The 15,594-nt window shown below is 57.3% G+C and overlaps 1 protein-coding gene across 2 annotated transcripts; it reads left to right on the top strand.

Annotated features, from left to right (window-relative positions):
* Nucleotides 1-5,576: 5,576 nt before the first annotated feature.
* On the top strand, nucleotides 5,577-14,154 carry CHST3 (carbohydrate sulfotransferase 3). Of its 2 annotated transcripts, XM_015632405.3 has the most exons (3): nucleotides 5,577-5,669; nucleotides 11,533-11,737; nucleotides 11,884-14,154. In XM_015632405.3, the coding sequence occupies exons 2-3, from the start codon at nucleotides 11,601-11,603 to the stop codon at nucleotides 13,112-13,114; spliced, it is 1,368 nt and encodes a 455-aa protein (XP_015487891.1). In that variant the 5' UTR covers nucleotides 5,577-5,669; nucleotides 11,533-11,600; the 3' UTR covers nucleotides 13,115-14,154. The 2 variants fall into 2 exon arrangements, with proteins under 2 accessions (XP_015487891.1, XP_033371439.1); XM_033515548.1 differs by lacking the exon at nucleotides 5,577-5,669 and having other exon boundaries at nucleotides 11,480-11,737.
* Nucleotides 14,155-15,594: the final 1,440 nt, after the last annotated feature.

The raw sequence follows: 15,594 nt of genomic DNA, 5'->3' as shown, positions 1-15,594 counted from the left end.
GACAGCCTGCAGCAGAGACCACACTTTGGTCTGTGCCTGTGGCTTTGTGTGGTGCTTCTCAAGTAAAACCCAGTGGGGCACCCTGGTTGAATAACTCAGCACCCGAGTCACTCCTTGGGTTTTCTGGGTGCTCAGAACTTTCCAGTACAAAGTGGCTCTCACTTCCTTCTATTTGGAGGTGAGAGAACGAGACAAGTCACAATTTTACAGACATTTCCTCTCCCACTGAGGCCCAGAGTGGGTAACTGCTGCCATTTAGCACAATCAGCTCCTTTTTGCTGGGGTTTTCTCTTCACACACAGGCTGGTCAGAAAGAAAAGGAGCTACACTTGGTTGACCCTAAATTGAGTTCCCTTTCTTGAATGGTGTGTTGGGAAAGTAGGTTGGTCAGATGGGGAGTTTTCATGTTTGTAGAGGGCAAAGAGACATGGATTTTACCCAGCTGAGGGTGCTGCTGACCTTACTGAGATACTGACAGCCACATGATGGCATTTTTTTCACTGCAGGGCTGTTCCAGAGCCAATGACACCGGTACAAATGCACCTGCAGCCTGCATCTGATCCCCCCTCTCTTCTCACTTGCCTTTTTTCCTCTGACAGAAGCTTCAAAAGCCAAACCAAAAAGGACAAGGCTTCCCACTCACCTGGGAGATCAGCAGACTGGCCTTGCTGCGACAGGGGAACATCAGAAGCTTTTTTTTAACTGGTGCTACTACTTTAAGGTTTGCCATCCTCTCTTCTTGAGAGAAATCCCCCTGGCTCAGCTGCTCTCATCATGTCAAAAGTGAATCTTTTGCGTTGCAGGTTTGGAAAGAGTTTGCGATGATTAAAAATAAACCAACTTCTTTATTTCGCTCTCAGCAGTTTTAGAGAAGCAGAATTGAAAAAGGAACAGAAAATAAGGTGCAGGGTTATTTGAAGATTCTGCACATGTTTGCAGGGGGCTAAAGGATGCAGAGAGGGAAGAGTGGGTGGAGCTCAGTCCAAAGCTCATCAGCTGCCAGCACCTCGATTCCCACTGAGCTCCCACCCTCATTATGAAGGCTGGTTTTAATTACACCTGCTGCGAAAGTGGGGGAAAGATCCACTGAAAGTCTCTCTGGAGAGCTCAGATAATGGCATGTGCTGGGGCTGCACAAGCCAGACAGCTGGGAAAGCAAACATGAGGAATCAGCTGTGTCCACAGGCACTGGATAAAAACTGATAAAAGTATCAATTCACCCGTGGAGAGCAGAACTCCTTCCTCGGGTGCTGAGCCGACAGCAAATCCTGCTGCCTTGGGGACATCCCCTTTTGCTGGCTGTCATCTCCCCCAGCCCCTGGGTCCCGTCCCCATGGCTTGCTGCCCTCTTCCTGGGCAATTCGCTTGTTCTCCTTTGATGGCAACAGCCTCCCCTGGCCAGCTGATGCAGCAGGGCCGAGCATCGTGGGTGGGGTCCGGGACACCCCTGGGGGAGTGGGTGTCCCAGAGTCGCTGAGACAGGAACAGGCACGGCCCGGGGAGACAGGGGTGAGGCAGGGAGCAGACAGGAGCTTTTCTGTGTTAATCCCTAGAAGAGATGGGGAAGGAGGAACAGAAAAAGCAGATGTGGGGGCTGGCAGCGCTCGATTTCCCCCTCCAAGCTGCAGGGCCGGGAAGCTCCCTGCGAGAGGAACCCGCTCCAGTAAGGGCTGTGAAACTGGGACCAGTTCGCAAAGAGGCGAGGGAGCGGCGGGCGGTCGGCAGGTGGCAGCAGGAGAGCGGTGAGAGGAACAGCAGCCGCCCAGGGCTCGAAAATGGGCTAAGAAAAAGGAGTTTCCGAGCTTGGCTTTTTTTACAGCCTTCTTTGACATAGGGACCCATCAGAGACAGGGAGGATGGAACACCGCGTTGATGGTTACAAGGAGAGAGGTTTCCCAGTAGGAAGGAATGGAAGTGTTTAATTATTCATAGGAACATAAAAACAAAACAGGAGACAAAACAAAAAAAGCAAACAAAAATAAACTAGAAAAGTTTCAGCTTTTGGTTCTGCATTCCAAAGGAAAAGGTGGGCAGCCTTGTCACAGAGGATGGAAACTCCTTTGTGAGGTTTATGCAGGAAGGTTCAAGAGGAAAAGTCCAAGGACAGGTGGATCAGTGATTAAAAAAGGTATTCACCCCTTGGAAGATAACGAGGATTTTCACACTGTCACCTTCCTGATACCAGCCCATAGCCAGGGAGTCTTTAGAGCTCTCATTAAAGCACCAAAAGTGCTTTCCTTGGGAAGGCCTGGTGCAGGCTGTGGGAAACTGGAGTTCCTGGGATGGCTGTGCACACACCCACACACACCCTGACACCGAGAGAAACCTGCTCCCTCTTCACAGCCTGGGGGAAATTGTTAGTTATTGTTTATGATCCACAGGGAATTTCCTTTGGGAAAAGGAAAAGAGGAGGAACTGTAAAGTCTTCTGCCTATAAGTTGGATCCTTTTGGGTTTTCTGTTCTCACACTCAGCATCTGCATGAGACATTTTGTTTTAAACAAGCTTTGGAGACCCAAAAAGGTGCAGAAATAGCAATGCTTTATTATGCTAAAGGAAAGTGCAAGTTAGTCTGTTCCCTGAGGATCAGGAGATTTGCTTTTAACTCTTATCAGCTCAAAGGGTTTTAGATAATACAGCTGAAAAAAAATAGATTTCATGGTTGGAACTAGATGATCTTTTAGGGTTTTTCCCCAACCCAAACCAGTCTTCAGCTCCCTGATATCTCCCTACATTTATTTTGCATGGTTTCCCACTTTCTGCTCCTAGCAGATGAAGCCACTGGTGTTTAAAAAAAGTGGAAGTGTTTTGGGACATGGATCAGTCCTGCTGCTCATTGAGTTAGATGTTTTTAAAATTGAGAAGATGATATTGTGCAATAACCTGTGATGAAGACTTAGTCCCCTAGAGATTACTTCACATTTAGCCCTCAACAATTCATTTTGTCCTCTACAGATCAGCACAAATTTTACAATCAAAAGAACCCTCTAACTACCTCTATCTTGTCCTCAAAATGTTCATTCTCTCCCTGACAGATTATCTGAATTTTACCTCTAAAAAAAAAAAACCCTACTGATTACTTCTACATTATTGTGAAAAATGTGATTCTGCCCCATACAGATTATCTCAGATCTTATCCCCAAAATATTCCTTGTGCCTTACAGATCACCTAAAGTTTTCTAGACAAAATTTTTCCTACCTGTTGTTTACCTCATTTTTACCTGGAATCATTCTCTTCCCTACAGGCAAACTCGAATTTCCACCCCCACCATTTTGTCTCCTACAGTTTAAATAGATTTTTACCACCCAAAAAACCCATCTGATTACCTCTATTTTACAGCCAAATTGTTGAAGCAGATCCTGCTTTTTATCATGCCAATGTCCTAGGCAGATGCTGCCATGGGGCTAACAGAGGAAGAAAAGAGTGGAAGCTTTTTTTAAACTGAAGCCTGACCTGGTCACTGCCACATCATCAACTTGAACCGAGGGCGTTAAACCAGCAGCAGATGCCTTTATTCCCCGAAAACCCAGAGCATCCTGGTTGCTATAGAGACAGGTCGCCCTTTCCTTGCTCCTGATGTGGTTCTGGGGACTGCTCCTTTGCTTCCTCCCTTCCCCTGGGTTATCCCTGGGCGAGAGGAATGGGACACGAAGGGAATGTGATCCCGCAGGTGGTGAAGGGTGGAGGAAACACAACTCCCCGCCTCTCTCGGCTGTGTGAGGGGTGGAGAAGGCACTTTGTTCCTCGCCGTGCCAGCTTTATTATTGATGAAGCAGGAAGGTGATCTCCATCCCCAGCCCCACGTGTGTGCAGAGCAGGCAGGGAGCACGGGCCGGGCTCAGGAAGACCCCTCCTCTGCTCCTGTCACCCCCTGGGACCACCACAAAAGCTGTCCTACAATGACAGTGACACCTCACTAGTATGGGTGTTCACCTGCCCACCAGCCTCTCTCTGCCCTCATCTCAAAATTATTTACACATCAGGGTTCGATTTTTGCCAAGAGCTTTGCCCACAAAATCCGAGGGAGAATGCCCTGTTCCAGTTGAAATAACAAGCCAGGAGCTTAAAAATATTTCGCTGTTTCTCAAAACCCCACAAAACTCCTGTGGTGTGTGGCCAGCCAGACTGATCTGCTCTTTTGTGACATGATCAACCTGACAGCCTGCACAGGCCTGATCCTGCCAGCCCTGGGTTTGCCTCGTTTAGGCAGAGTTCCCGAGACACTGCCCTCCACCCCAGCTCCATCAGCAGCGCTGCAGAAGCCAAAACCCCGGAGTTATCATAGCTGTGCTGCCTATCTGCAGCTGGACTGCAGAGCCACTGGCTGTGGGTGCCTGCTAAAACAAACAAACAAACAAACAAACAAACAAACAAACAAACAAACAAGGAAGGAAGGAAGGAAGGAAGGAAGGAAGGGATTTCCTGCCTTGCTCTTTGCATACCAGCTATGCCACCAGCTGCTGGCACTCTCCATTCATCCCCATCACCTTGGCTCACAGGAAGCCACTGAGGAGTGATGAACGATGTTGGTCATCACACTTAAATGCCAAGAAAACTTGCATTTTGCTGTCTATGCCACATGCGTAGCGGAAAAACTATGCCAGGAATGTAAAAGAAGGCTGAAAGTTTTTATGGGGACTAGTTTTTTTGGATCTCTCTCTGCTTGCAGAGCCAGATGTCTTTCAGCTCCTTGGTGTCTCTTGAGGGAGCTGGGTGAATTTCTGCACTTCAGCCAAAATAGTCATTTCTGTAGGATTTAATGCTCCAGACCCTAAGCCTGCCCTACAGTGACAGCCGGTGTCCCCCAGTGCTCCTGGGCTGCTCCCAGCAGGATGCTCTCAGTCCCTGCCCTCTTGGAGCACAGAGTTGTGACCTCAGCAGCACAGCACACCCCAGTGGGACCAACCCCCTCACAGCTCCTGTATGGGGATAAAGTGGAGTCTGGGGAGGAAGGTGCTGACTTTGAAGCCAGTTTTAGCTGAGGATAACAAAGAGGAACCTTGCCACAAGGTGGTCACAGAGATGGAGCCAGGTTCCTCACATGGTGGGATGCCGAGAGCTGGGGCAGGAGAGGTTTGGAGTGGATAGAAAAAGAAGCAATTTCTCCAGTAAGACAGTGAGCAAAGAGAGATTGTACTAGCTCCATCCTTGGAGGTTTGCAGGATAAAGCCCTGACCACCCCAGCGTGACCCTGCTTTGAGCAGGAAGCCTACAGCCCAAACCAGCCGGTGGTGCCCGGGAGGGGACTCACCTCGGCCCAGACGGGACAATTTCGCGGGCTGTCTGTGGGCTCCCAGGACCCCTCTTCCCCCCTTTTCTCCACCCCAGCGCCCAGGCGGCCCCTTCCAGCGATCCCGAGGCTGGGAGCCGGCAACTCCCGGATTCCCGGCGTGGCGTGTCGGGGTGGGGGCAGCGGGGGTTGGCCCGGGGACCCTGCACGGCCCCGCCCCGGGACCCGCGTCCAGGCGCCGGGACCGCTCCCCCTCCGCTGCCCCGGGAGGGAGGAAGGAAGGAAGGAAGGAGGGAGGGAAGAGGGGAGGGAGGGAATGAGGGAAGGAGGGAGGGAGGGAGGATGACAGCACCGTGAAGAAAAGCAGGGGACCCGCTGCTCTCTCTCCTCCCGCACGGCAGGACCGGGCGAGCTCGCCCCGCGGAGCGGCCGCCGCCGGGTAGGTGCAGCGGGGGTCGGGACCGACGGGGCCGGGGCCGGGTCCGGAGCGCAGCCGGGGGCCGGGACCGGCGCGATGGGCAGCGGGAGCCCCGGGGCTCGGGCTCGGATGGCGGCGGGGATCGGGTCTTTCCCGGCGGGGAGTTGCGGGAAGTTGGGCGTGCGAGGAGGGGCCGCGGCCCCGAGCTCCCCCCACCGCGGGCAGGGGGAGCGGGGCCGGCGGGGAGCCCGGGGCTCGGTGGCCGCATCCCCCCGCGGGGCGGCCCCGGGCTCCGCCGGCTCCTTTGTGCGCCCTCCGGCCTCGGCCGCTCCTTTGTCTCGGTGCGGGGCCCCCCGCCGCCCGCTCCCGCAGCGGGGCAGCGCCGGCGGTGCCTCCCTTCCTCCCCTGCCTCCCTCCCCTCGGCGGACAGCCGGATCCCAGCGCCCTGCCGCCGAAAGTCCTCCCAACACATGACTGCTCAGCAGCTCTCCCCGTGCCTTTCTCTCGGGTGGGGGGTGGATAAAATAATCAATGGAATAGGATCGAGCTCTGCGGCGGCAGCGCCGAGCCTCCGTCCGGAGAGGAGCGCGGCTGGGGCGACAGAAGGAGACTTTGGAAAAGGAGAGTTTCTTACAACCATCCCGGAGTTGCATCATCCGTCAGCCCCTACCAGGGAGCACTGGAAAGTTGTTCGCACCCTTTCCCCTCCTGTCCCGGGGCCACCGGGGCACGCTGGCCCTCGGCCGGCTCCCGGGAGCCAGCGACATTTCTGCCGGAGCTGGGACTCCGACAGCCTCACGGCCCCAGACGGGACCTGGATGGCACCGGGGGTACCCTGGGGGGAAAAGGCCATCCCAGCAGAGTCCCCCATCAGGGCCCACCGGGATTTCAGCAGCTGCTCCCGGCCACACTGGGGAGAGCTGCCCAGACCCCACTGCCTTTGCGCCAAGCCTGGCTTTGGTGCCTGGAGAAAAGCGTCTCCTTTTCCACAGCCAACGATTTACAACACTACACCAGGACAGGGATTTAACTCTGCAATTTCCCCGCATCTGCCATGTTGCTTCAGCACACGGCTCGATTTCACACCCGCAGTCTCCCTGTGCTGACTCGAGCACAGGTCACCGTCCCCACGGCCGACATCTCTTGCCACCGGTCCCTTCTGCATCCCTGGAGCGCTACAGATGCCTGTCCCGGGCGAGGAGAGACAGAAATGGGGAGCAGAGGCAGGCACAGAGAGCGCGGTATCCCCGCTTTTGGGGTGGGTTTGGTGGAGGAGCTTCCAGGCTTCCGCAGGAGCAGTGAAGGGAAGGAGTGTGGGGCGGTGGGAGGGACCGTGGGCTCTACGCCCCAAAGAAAGGGCTCATTGAAGCAGGGACGGGCATTTGCGGTTCCCAGCGTGGCCGGGGGCCGCCGGCACTCACAGCAGCCGGCATTGTGCCACCGGCGCCGGGAAAACAGGGCCGGGCAGTCCTCTCACCCATCTTGGTGGTCTGCTCTGTAGCCCCCCGGCTGCCCAGCACTTCAGTCGCTCACCTTAGCTGCAGGTGGTGCTGCAAACCCCACCCCAGCCGTGTCCGTGCTTTCCAGCGGGTTGCTTTCAAGGCTGAAGGTGTTTTAGCCGGCTCCTAGTCCAGCTCCAACTCCAGAGGCTGGTCCCTGCCTGGCAGATGCACGTGTTTTACCCCCACGGCCAGCACTGATGTCTCTGAGTCCCACCAGGTTCACCAGGGTCAGGAGCAGCAGCTCTCCTCTCTGCTGGGTCAGGAGGAAACACCTCCCTGGACAGCACCAAGGTGAGGGAGGGAAAAGACAGGTCTGTCCTGGCCATGCAGCCTGTGCTGGTCCCATCCCAAATATTACTGTGCCCTCCCTAGCCAGCCTCTACACCCCTTCTGCACGGTGGTTTCTGGGACACGAGGAACAAGGACAGCTCATGGGGTCATCACAGAGAGCAGGTGGGACAGTAAAAGGGGGACAGGAGACAACCTCGTGCACCTGGAGCTCGAGAGCTTTGTGCAATGAAAACAAAGTTGTTTCAGTGATGCCTGTTTGTACCAACACCCGCTGCTGCTCCTGAGTGTAACCTCTGAGTCAGAAGGACTTTCCATTCCCAACTTTCTCCTCCAATGGGCAGTTTCCAGGCTTCAGTTTGATGAGGCTTGTGACTATTCTCGGCGACTTTATAAACATCGTAGGAGGTGACTTTTTTCCTCCTCTTTTTTTAGCTTGACTAGACATGCTTTTATCCAAAAAATACCTGCCTGGACAGGCTCCTTAGCTGCTCAGCAGGGCAAACGGAAGCAGCGCTGTGCTTGTGCCATGCCTTGGAGGAGAGCCAGGACCAGGATGAAAATTGCTTGGAGATGAAAGCAAAGTGGGAAGCTCTGGTGGCACATTTCCCAAGTCCAGACTGGGGAGGAAGTTGGGAGCGGAAATAGTTGAAAGAGTAAATACAGAGGGTTTTTTTTCCCCCAGGTTGCAGACAAAGAGCAGCACGGAGAGCAGATAAGCCCGTGCTCATCTCTTTGTTGTTCCGCCCCAGTGTTTTGCTGGTCCAAGTGTCTGCTGGAAGCCTGATGAAGCAAAGGATGGTGGAGGGAATTACTCAGAGCAGCAGCAGTGCTGGGGGCAGCGAGCTCAGCTGCAGGTCACTGTGGGCTTCCATGGGGGAACGCATGGGAGTGGACAGGGGCTGGATGGACAGGAGGATCTCAGGCAGGGAGGGAACTCTTGCACGTGGGTACTTCATTGCCTTTCTGTGTCCAGAGCTCAGTTATTGCCTGTTGAGTCACCAGAGGAAAATGTGACTTCATCCAGTCTCACCTCCAGCTGGCTGCCCCCGGCATCTCTCTTTCCTGGATCTCACCTGGTGGGGGACTCAGGGCAGCCAGAGCTGGGGAATGAGAGCCCCAAGGCTTTGTGTTAAGACCTTCCCTTTCCCAAAACCGAGCTGAAAACCTCTGCTCTGCTCTTCCAGTCAGCCAATCACGTGGAATACCCTGCTGAAGGGTGACAGGAGCATCCCTTCCCTCCTTCCTCTCACAGAGCCTCTCCTCACCCCACCTGAACCACCAGTGGGAAAATGAACCATGAACCATCCCATGAACCAACTTGCTCCAGCAGACTGGAATGATTTGGTGTCTCCATAACCGTCCAAGTCCTTCCTTCTTGCTGTGGCAATATTAAGTTAATTTGTTGGTGGTGATGGATCCCACCTGAGCAGGTTTGCATGGGAACAAAATCCCCAGCACCACCCAAAAAAATCTCCTTTTCTGGCTTTAACTCATCTGGGAAATCCGTAAGTCCTGTTATCATCTCTGCAAAGAGAATTGCAGCCATCCCTGCTGAATTGAAAAGCACTTCCAGCCTGAGGGATAGGAAAAAGGCAGGGAGCAGCACCTGAGCTGTGGGTGCTGCCATCCGGGACATCTCAGTTCAGCATTCTTGGAAATTATTCCGCTTTGCTTTGGGACGTGGAGAGCACGAGGGCACTGCCTGCTGTCTCCAGGGATGATGTCCATCCATCTGTCTGCTCACACAGGTGCATTCTCCGGGAGTGGGCACTGGCAGGGCAGCAGCAGCAGCATCCCCATGTCTCTCCTCATCCATCCCATCCCAGCAGAGCCCTGGAGGGGAACGTGCCGGGGACACAGAGCCCCCTCTGTTCCCACTCACAAAGGGGCGCTTGTGGCTCACGCAGTGCCCCAGCCGGGCTGCGCCTCACTGGCCCCAGCGAGGAAGAGCTTTAGGATGCCAAGCGGCCCCAGGCAGCCTCACCAGGTCACCCGTGTGTCCCCAGCCCCACGGCTCAGCCCTGACGGGGCCCCCGCGCCTGTCGCTGCCGCCCCGCGGCTCCCAGGCAGGAGTTTTGCAGCCGGCTGTTTATTTAATGAATGATGTCTGCCCCGGGCCTGTGAATGAGGGTTTTGCCAGCGCTGCCGGACATGGTTCTCTGTGTCATCCCTGTGAACAATCCTTAGTCTGTGGCTCATTTGTGGTCAGGCAGCAGAGGGGGGAAAACCCCGGGCTGGCTTTGCCCAGAGATTCGTCTGAGGAAGCGGTTGATGCCATCCCCAGTGCGTGTGCGGGCAGCAAGGGGACTGTCCCCAGCCCCAGGCGAGGGCAGGGAAGCAGATCACCGCCCCTTGGGATGCCGTGACTCCGCTGGGCGCTGAGAGACGCGCCCGCACACCGAGGACTTTGTGCATTTGGTTTATTTTCTTTTCCTCTCTCTCCGTTGCTCAAATACTCCGACAAGTCCTGTCATCGAGGGGGCACGACCGAGGAGGGGGGATATGGGGGGTGGCTGGCGAAAGGCACCTGCCCCGGCTGCTGGCCTGTCCCCGAGGAGCGGCGCGATGACAAACTAAACTAACAGGGTTGTTAAAAACACACACACACTCGCACACGTGTGCCGGGGATCTCGCTGCCGCCTGCTGAAAGGGGGGAGCTGGGACACATCTGTGGGAGGGCTCTGGGGCTGCCAGGGATCTCCAGAGTCCCCGCATCCCACTAAATCCTGAGTTTCCTGGGTGCGTGGGTGTGGATGTCTCTTTTTAGAAGGTTTTGCTGGAAAGGAGATGGCTGGAAGCCAAGCCTTGGGAGCTGAGCGGTTTGCTCAAGCTGGGAAATTCCTGGTCCTCACACAGAAAGGACTGGGAACCTGGCAGGCTGAGGTGCTGCCCTGGCCACGGGGCACATCCCACCCCTCCTGCCCATGCTCCCTCCTTCCCAGCCGGAGGGGCATTCAGCGAGCAACACTAAAAAAATGCACATTTTGACCGAGCACGACGCGGAAGAGGATGGGACGTGACGCAACGCCTGGCAGGGCTTCCCCACTCCACGCTCTGCCGGGGGCTGCAGAGAGCGAGGCTTAGCTAGGGCATCTCCCCTCCAGCAAACCCAGGGGCCCCCCCAGAGGATGGGGCTCTGCCTGGCTCCCCTCCTATACCCCAAAAGCAGGGGTGGGATGGGCTGCCGGGGTCGCGCTGGTGGAGCCAAGCCCAGCCTAAATAGACTTTCCCTGAGTCACCGAAAGTCTGGCCAAGAAAGCCGGACGAGCGAACGGCATCACCCACACAGCCAGCCGGGCAGGGCACCAGCAAGGTGCAGGAGCCAGCAAGGCCTAGGAGTGTAAATCTGCACACTGGGGACCTGCCCCAGAGCCCGAAACAGCAGCTGTGGCCCCCAAAATCTCCCTGTGGGCTGTGGGTTTGGTGCAACTCAGAGCGGTTTCCAGCAACGGCGGACAGGCAGATCTTTTCTGCTGGGCGGGGATGCCAAGTCTCCTGGTTTTGCATCCTACACCAAGCAGCTGCACCATCATTTGTTGCTTTTTTTTCTCTTTTGGCAAAAACCTCCCCTGGAGCATTCTAGTCCCTGAGGGGGACTGGCAGCAGCAGCGTTTTCCGGCCCGCCGTTGTTCCTGAAAACTCTCTGGGTTTCATTTTCGAGGCTCAGCAGCTGCTGCTGCCGTGCTGGGGGAAGGCGGAAGCTGCTCAGCCCCACACTGGGGCCCTACAGTGGAGCCTCCAACCCTCCCCTTTCCAGAGGTTGGGAGCCACAGTGCACCAAAAATCTGGACGATCCGAGGGCCCCCTCGCTGGCAGCAGCAGGTTTTTGCCAGTGGGAAGCAGGCAGCTGTTGGGTGGCAGGAATTGGGCAGGGGCAGCTGGTGGAAGCGTGGGAAGGGGTCCTGTCAGGCAGATATATTTTGGGAAGGAGGAGGAGCAACCAATGGGGCATTCGGGCAGCTGTTCCTTGGGGGTGGGACAGAGCAGGAGGGAGGAGCTCCCCTTCTTTTACCGCTCTTGTCAAGCCTTTGTCAGCCTCTCACCCTGCCCGCAGAGAACCATTGCCATGCTGATCCTTTTTCTCCCCACAGGCAGGGCTGGCAAGGCCCTAGCCCAAGACACCTTCCCAGTGTGCAGGAGGGACCTGTGTGCGCTGCCCATGGAGATCCGACGCACTTTACCCCAGGATATCCGGGAGCTGCTGCACTGCCTGAAGATGAGGAGCAAGTACGCCGTCCTGCTGGTCTTCGTCATCAGCCTCGTCATCATCGAGAAGGAGAACAACTTCATCTCCAGGTAGGCAGGGGGTACCTGAGCCACCCCACGGTTTTCAGCCCCTCTCCCCCAGTCCTGAGCTCCTACACAGCAGGAACCCCCCAAGTCCCCCGGCGGGATGCAGGGTGGTCCCGCTGTCCTCCAGGCTGGGCTGGGTCTCCCCACAGGGTGTCGGACAAGCTGAAGCAGTCCCCGCAGGCACTGGCAGAGGCCAACAGCACCGAGGGCAGCCCAGCAGCGGCCAAGAACGGCTCGCTGGCCTCGCTGCAGGAGCTGGACGCCGCCTTCTCCCAGCTGAGGTCGCAGCTGTACAACATCACCCTGCAGCTGGCAGGTGACGGGGACCCCGGGCCACGGCGGCACGTCCTGCTGATGGCCACCACCCGCACTGGCTCCTCCTTCGTCGGGGAGTTCTTCAACCAGCAGGGCAGCATCTTCTACCTCTTTGAGCCCCTTTGGCACGTCGAGAAGACGGTGACCTTCCTGCCGGGAGGAGCCAGCGCGGTGGGCTCAGCCTTGGTTTACCGAGATGTCCTCAAGCAGCTCCTCCTCTGCGACCTCTACATCCTAGAGAACTTCATCTCACCGGTGCCTGAGGATCACCTGACGCCCTTCTTGTTCCGGCGGGGCTCCAGCCACTCGCTGTGCGAGGAGCCCGTCTGCACGCCCAGCACCAAGAAGGTCTTTGAGAAGTACTACTGCAAGAACCGCCGCTGCGGCCCCCTCAACATCACGCTGGCGGCCGAGGCGTGCCGGCGCAAGCAGCACGTGGCCCTGAAGACGGTGCGCATCCGGCAGCTGGAGTTCCTGCAGCCGCTGGTGGAGGACCCTCGGCTGGACCTGCGCATCATCCAGCTGGTGCGGGACCCCCGCGCCGTCCTGGCCTCACGCATGGTGGCCTTCTCTGGCAAGTACGAGACCTGGAAGAAGTGGGCGTCCGAAGGGGAGGCTCCCCTGCGCGAGGAGGAGGTGCAGCGGCTGCGGGGCAACTGCGAGAGCATCCGAGTGTCGGCAGAGCTGGGGCTGCGGCGGCCGGGCTGGCTGCGGGGCCGCTACATGCTGGTGCGCTACGAGGACGTGGCGCGGGCGCCGCTGCAGAAGGCCCGGGAGATGTTCCGCTTCGCCGGGCTGCCCCTCACCCCGCAGGTGGAGGAATGGATCGGCAAAAACACTCAGGCTCCCCACGACGGCAACGGCGTCTACTCCACGTGCAAGAACTCCTCGGAGCAGTTCGACAAGTGGAGGTTCAGCATGCCCTTCAAGCTGGCGCAGGTGGTGCAGGACGCCTGCGCCCCAGCCATGCAGCTCTTTGGCTACAAGCTGGCCAGCAGCCCCGTGGCGCTGGCAAACCGCTCCTTCAGCCTGCTGGAGGAGGCACAGCCCGCCTGGGTCACGTAGAGGCACTTGGAGATGGCGGCGGGGCGGAACGAGGGGCTGTGGCCGTGCTCCCGGCCGGTCCGGAGGCGACCTGAGGGTCCCTGCTCCCGAAAATGCTCCTCGCTGCTGCCAGATGGCAGCCCCAGGAGCCGGAGCGTCCTGGCAGAGCTGGCCCCAGGGTCCTGCAGAGCCTGAATTTCACAGTTTCTCCGGGAATGGGGAAATGGTAAGGGTGAGGGGCGGTGGGGTCGGCAGCAGGGCCGCCTCCCCAGCTCGGGAGCTGCGCTGAGGAAGGGGAGGGTGACGACAAGCAGAGGGGGACAGGACCAAGCACCTCTGCCTTGCCACCCCCCGTGCCAGCTGGGATGGGGCAAGGACAAAACCCCTGTGGTGCCAGCAAGCACCCAGACCGCAGAGACCTTCTTGGTTTAGTGCCTTCATACACCAGCACAGACTGGAAACTGCCCACAGAGCCCTGGATGGCATTTGGGCTACAACAAAATGAGGTGACTATGGTTTGGTGCTCTTCAAACTTGGTTTTGGAGGTTTGGATTTTTTTTTTTGATTTTTTTTTTTTCCTGTGTATTTGCATACCAGGTGGATTTATTTATTTATTATGTGAAAAGGGTGGGGAAGCTGGTCAAGGAGCTAAGCCCAAAAATCAGCACAAAGGGAGACACCCAGAACAGAGGTCACATTTCAGCTGGAGACCACCACGTGTCCTCCTGTATGATCTTGGGAGAGCCCCCAGGCACTGACGGGGCTTTAATCCTCCCCAGCCGCCGTGCAGCAGCGACTGCGAACTTGGCAGTGCTGAAAGACTTACCTGATTAAAAAGAAAACAACCAGCACAGGGTCCAAAGCATCTCCTGTCCCCTTAGTACTGGTGGGTGTCCCCTGTCCCGGGGGGAGCCCCAGAAATACGTGCTAACAGCACTGGTGGGTGGCCAAACCTGGCAGAGGCCCGGGGAGTTTTGGGGTGTTTGCCATGTGCAGGTGTTGACCCAGTGCTGAGCTGCCCCCTCCAATTCACATTTCATTAATTAAAATGCCTATTTTTAGCCCTCTTTGTAGCTCGTTCTTTTTTCTGCCCGGGGTATTTTGGGTTATGGCAGCCACTCTAGGGAGAAGTCAAGCGTTTTGGTGCAGGGTGGTTGTCTCCACCTCGGGCTCGCCGAGGAGCCCAGAGGGGATCCCAGAAGCCGCACGTCCCCTTCTCCCCAGCTAGAGCTGTTGGCCAAAAGCAAAAATAAATCAGTGAAGCGAGGCGGCAGCTGGCCACAGCTGGGCTGTGCTTTGCCGGGAGGAACGCGCTGGGGCTCCGGCGAAGGGCTGCGGCTGGGCTGAGCTCACAAAAGCTGCGTTTTTGACCCAAGAGGGAGAACAGAGGCGGCATTGAGGAGCGCGGGGCCGGCCGGCGGGGAGCAGCCACACCGGAGCCCCGGGCAGCCATCCTCCCACCCGGCCCGGCTGCCGAGGCTTTCCCAGCCCGGCATCTGCCTTCAAGGTGCGATTTCAGGATGCCCGCTGCCAGCTGGATGGGGAAAAGGGCACCAAAGTGGGGGTTTTCTTGGCATACCCTCATCGCTCGCAGGCGGCGGAGAGCGTCAGCCTCCTCCCCGCTTCACAAGCAGCTCCCGGCATCACAAGCAGCCCTGGGGCTGCTGAGTGAATCGGGTTTTGTTTGGAGGCTTCCTGCTGGGAAAGCAGCAGGGTCACTGAGGTCAGCTGGATATTCCGCAGCTGCGCGCTGGGAAAAGCCCGCAGAGCTCGGCCGGCATGAGGGGGAACGCAGTTGGACGCAGGGTCCTGGTAAATGCTTCTGGAAAAGCACCATTAGGTTGTTTTTTGCAGAGAAAATAATTTTAGGGTAATTGTTTGTGAAACAGCAGGAGGGGTGAATAGCTGCTGAGCTGCCACAGCCGAAGAGGGGACATTGGAGAGTGCCCAGTGTCCCCCTCCCATCCCTCCGTGGGTGGGGGCGCTTCGGGGCTTGGAAAGCCGGGCTCAGGGGGACAAGGACAGGCAAATCCAGGAACACGGGAAACAAGGGGCGAGGGAAGGGGGAGCTGGGCTGAGCCGAGGCCAGAGAGGATGGCCAGGGCCGCCCGTTCTCACCTGCGCTGCCTCCGGCTGGCTCCAGCCCGGCTCCGCTAGCCAAGCACAAGCATTTGTTCCTGGACACCGTCCAGCTTCCCGTCAAAATCGTCACAGGACAGAGAGAAAACATGCCCCCGACCCATGCAGGTTTCCGCGGGGCTAATTGCTCCCATTAAACCCACGGGCTCCGGGCGCATCGGGAAGCGCCAGGGGACACGGCTCCTTTGGAGGTTGGGGCAGCTGAATTCCCCCCGAGCTGGCTGGGGGAGGTTTGTCCCCCCACAAGAGGGGCCTCCTGCTCACCCTGCTCTAGCCAGGCATTGCCCGGTTCTTTCCGAAAGGCACGGATTTGGGAGAAAAAACGCAGATTGGGGAAGTCATCATAGCAAGAAACAGTGCCT

Source organism: Parus major, chromosome 6, assembly GCF_001522545.3.
Source record: "Parus major isolate Abel chromosome 6, Parus_major1.1, whole genome shotgun sequence".
NCBI lineage: Eukaryota > Metazoa > Chordata > Aves > Passeriformes > Paridae > Parus > Parus major.
Note: the sequence above shows the minus strand (reverse complement) of the source record. Positions and strands in the feature narration are given on the sequence as shown.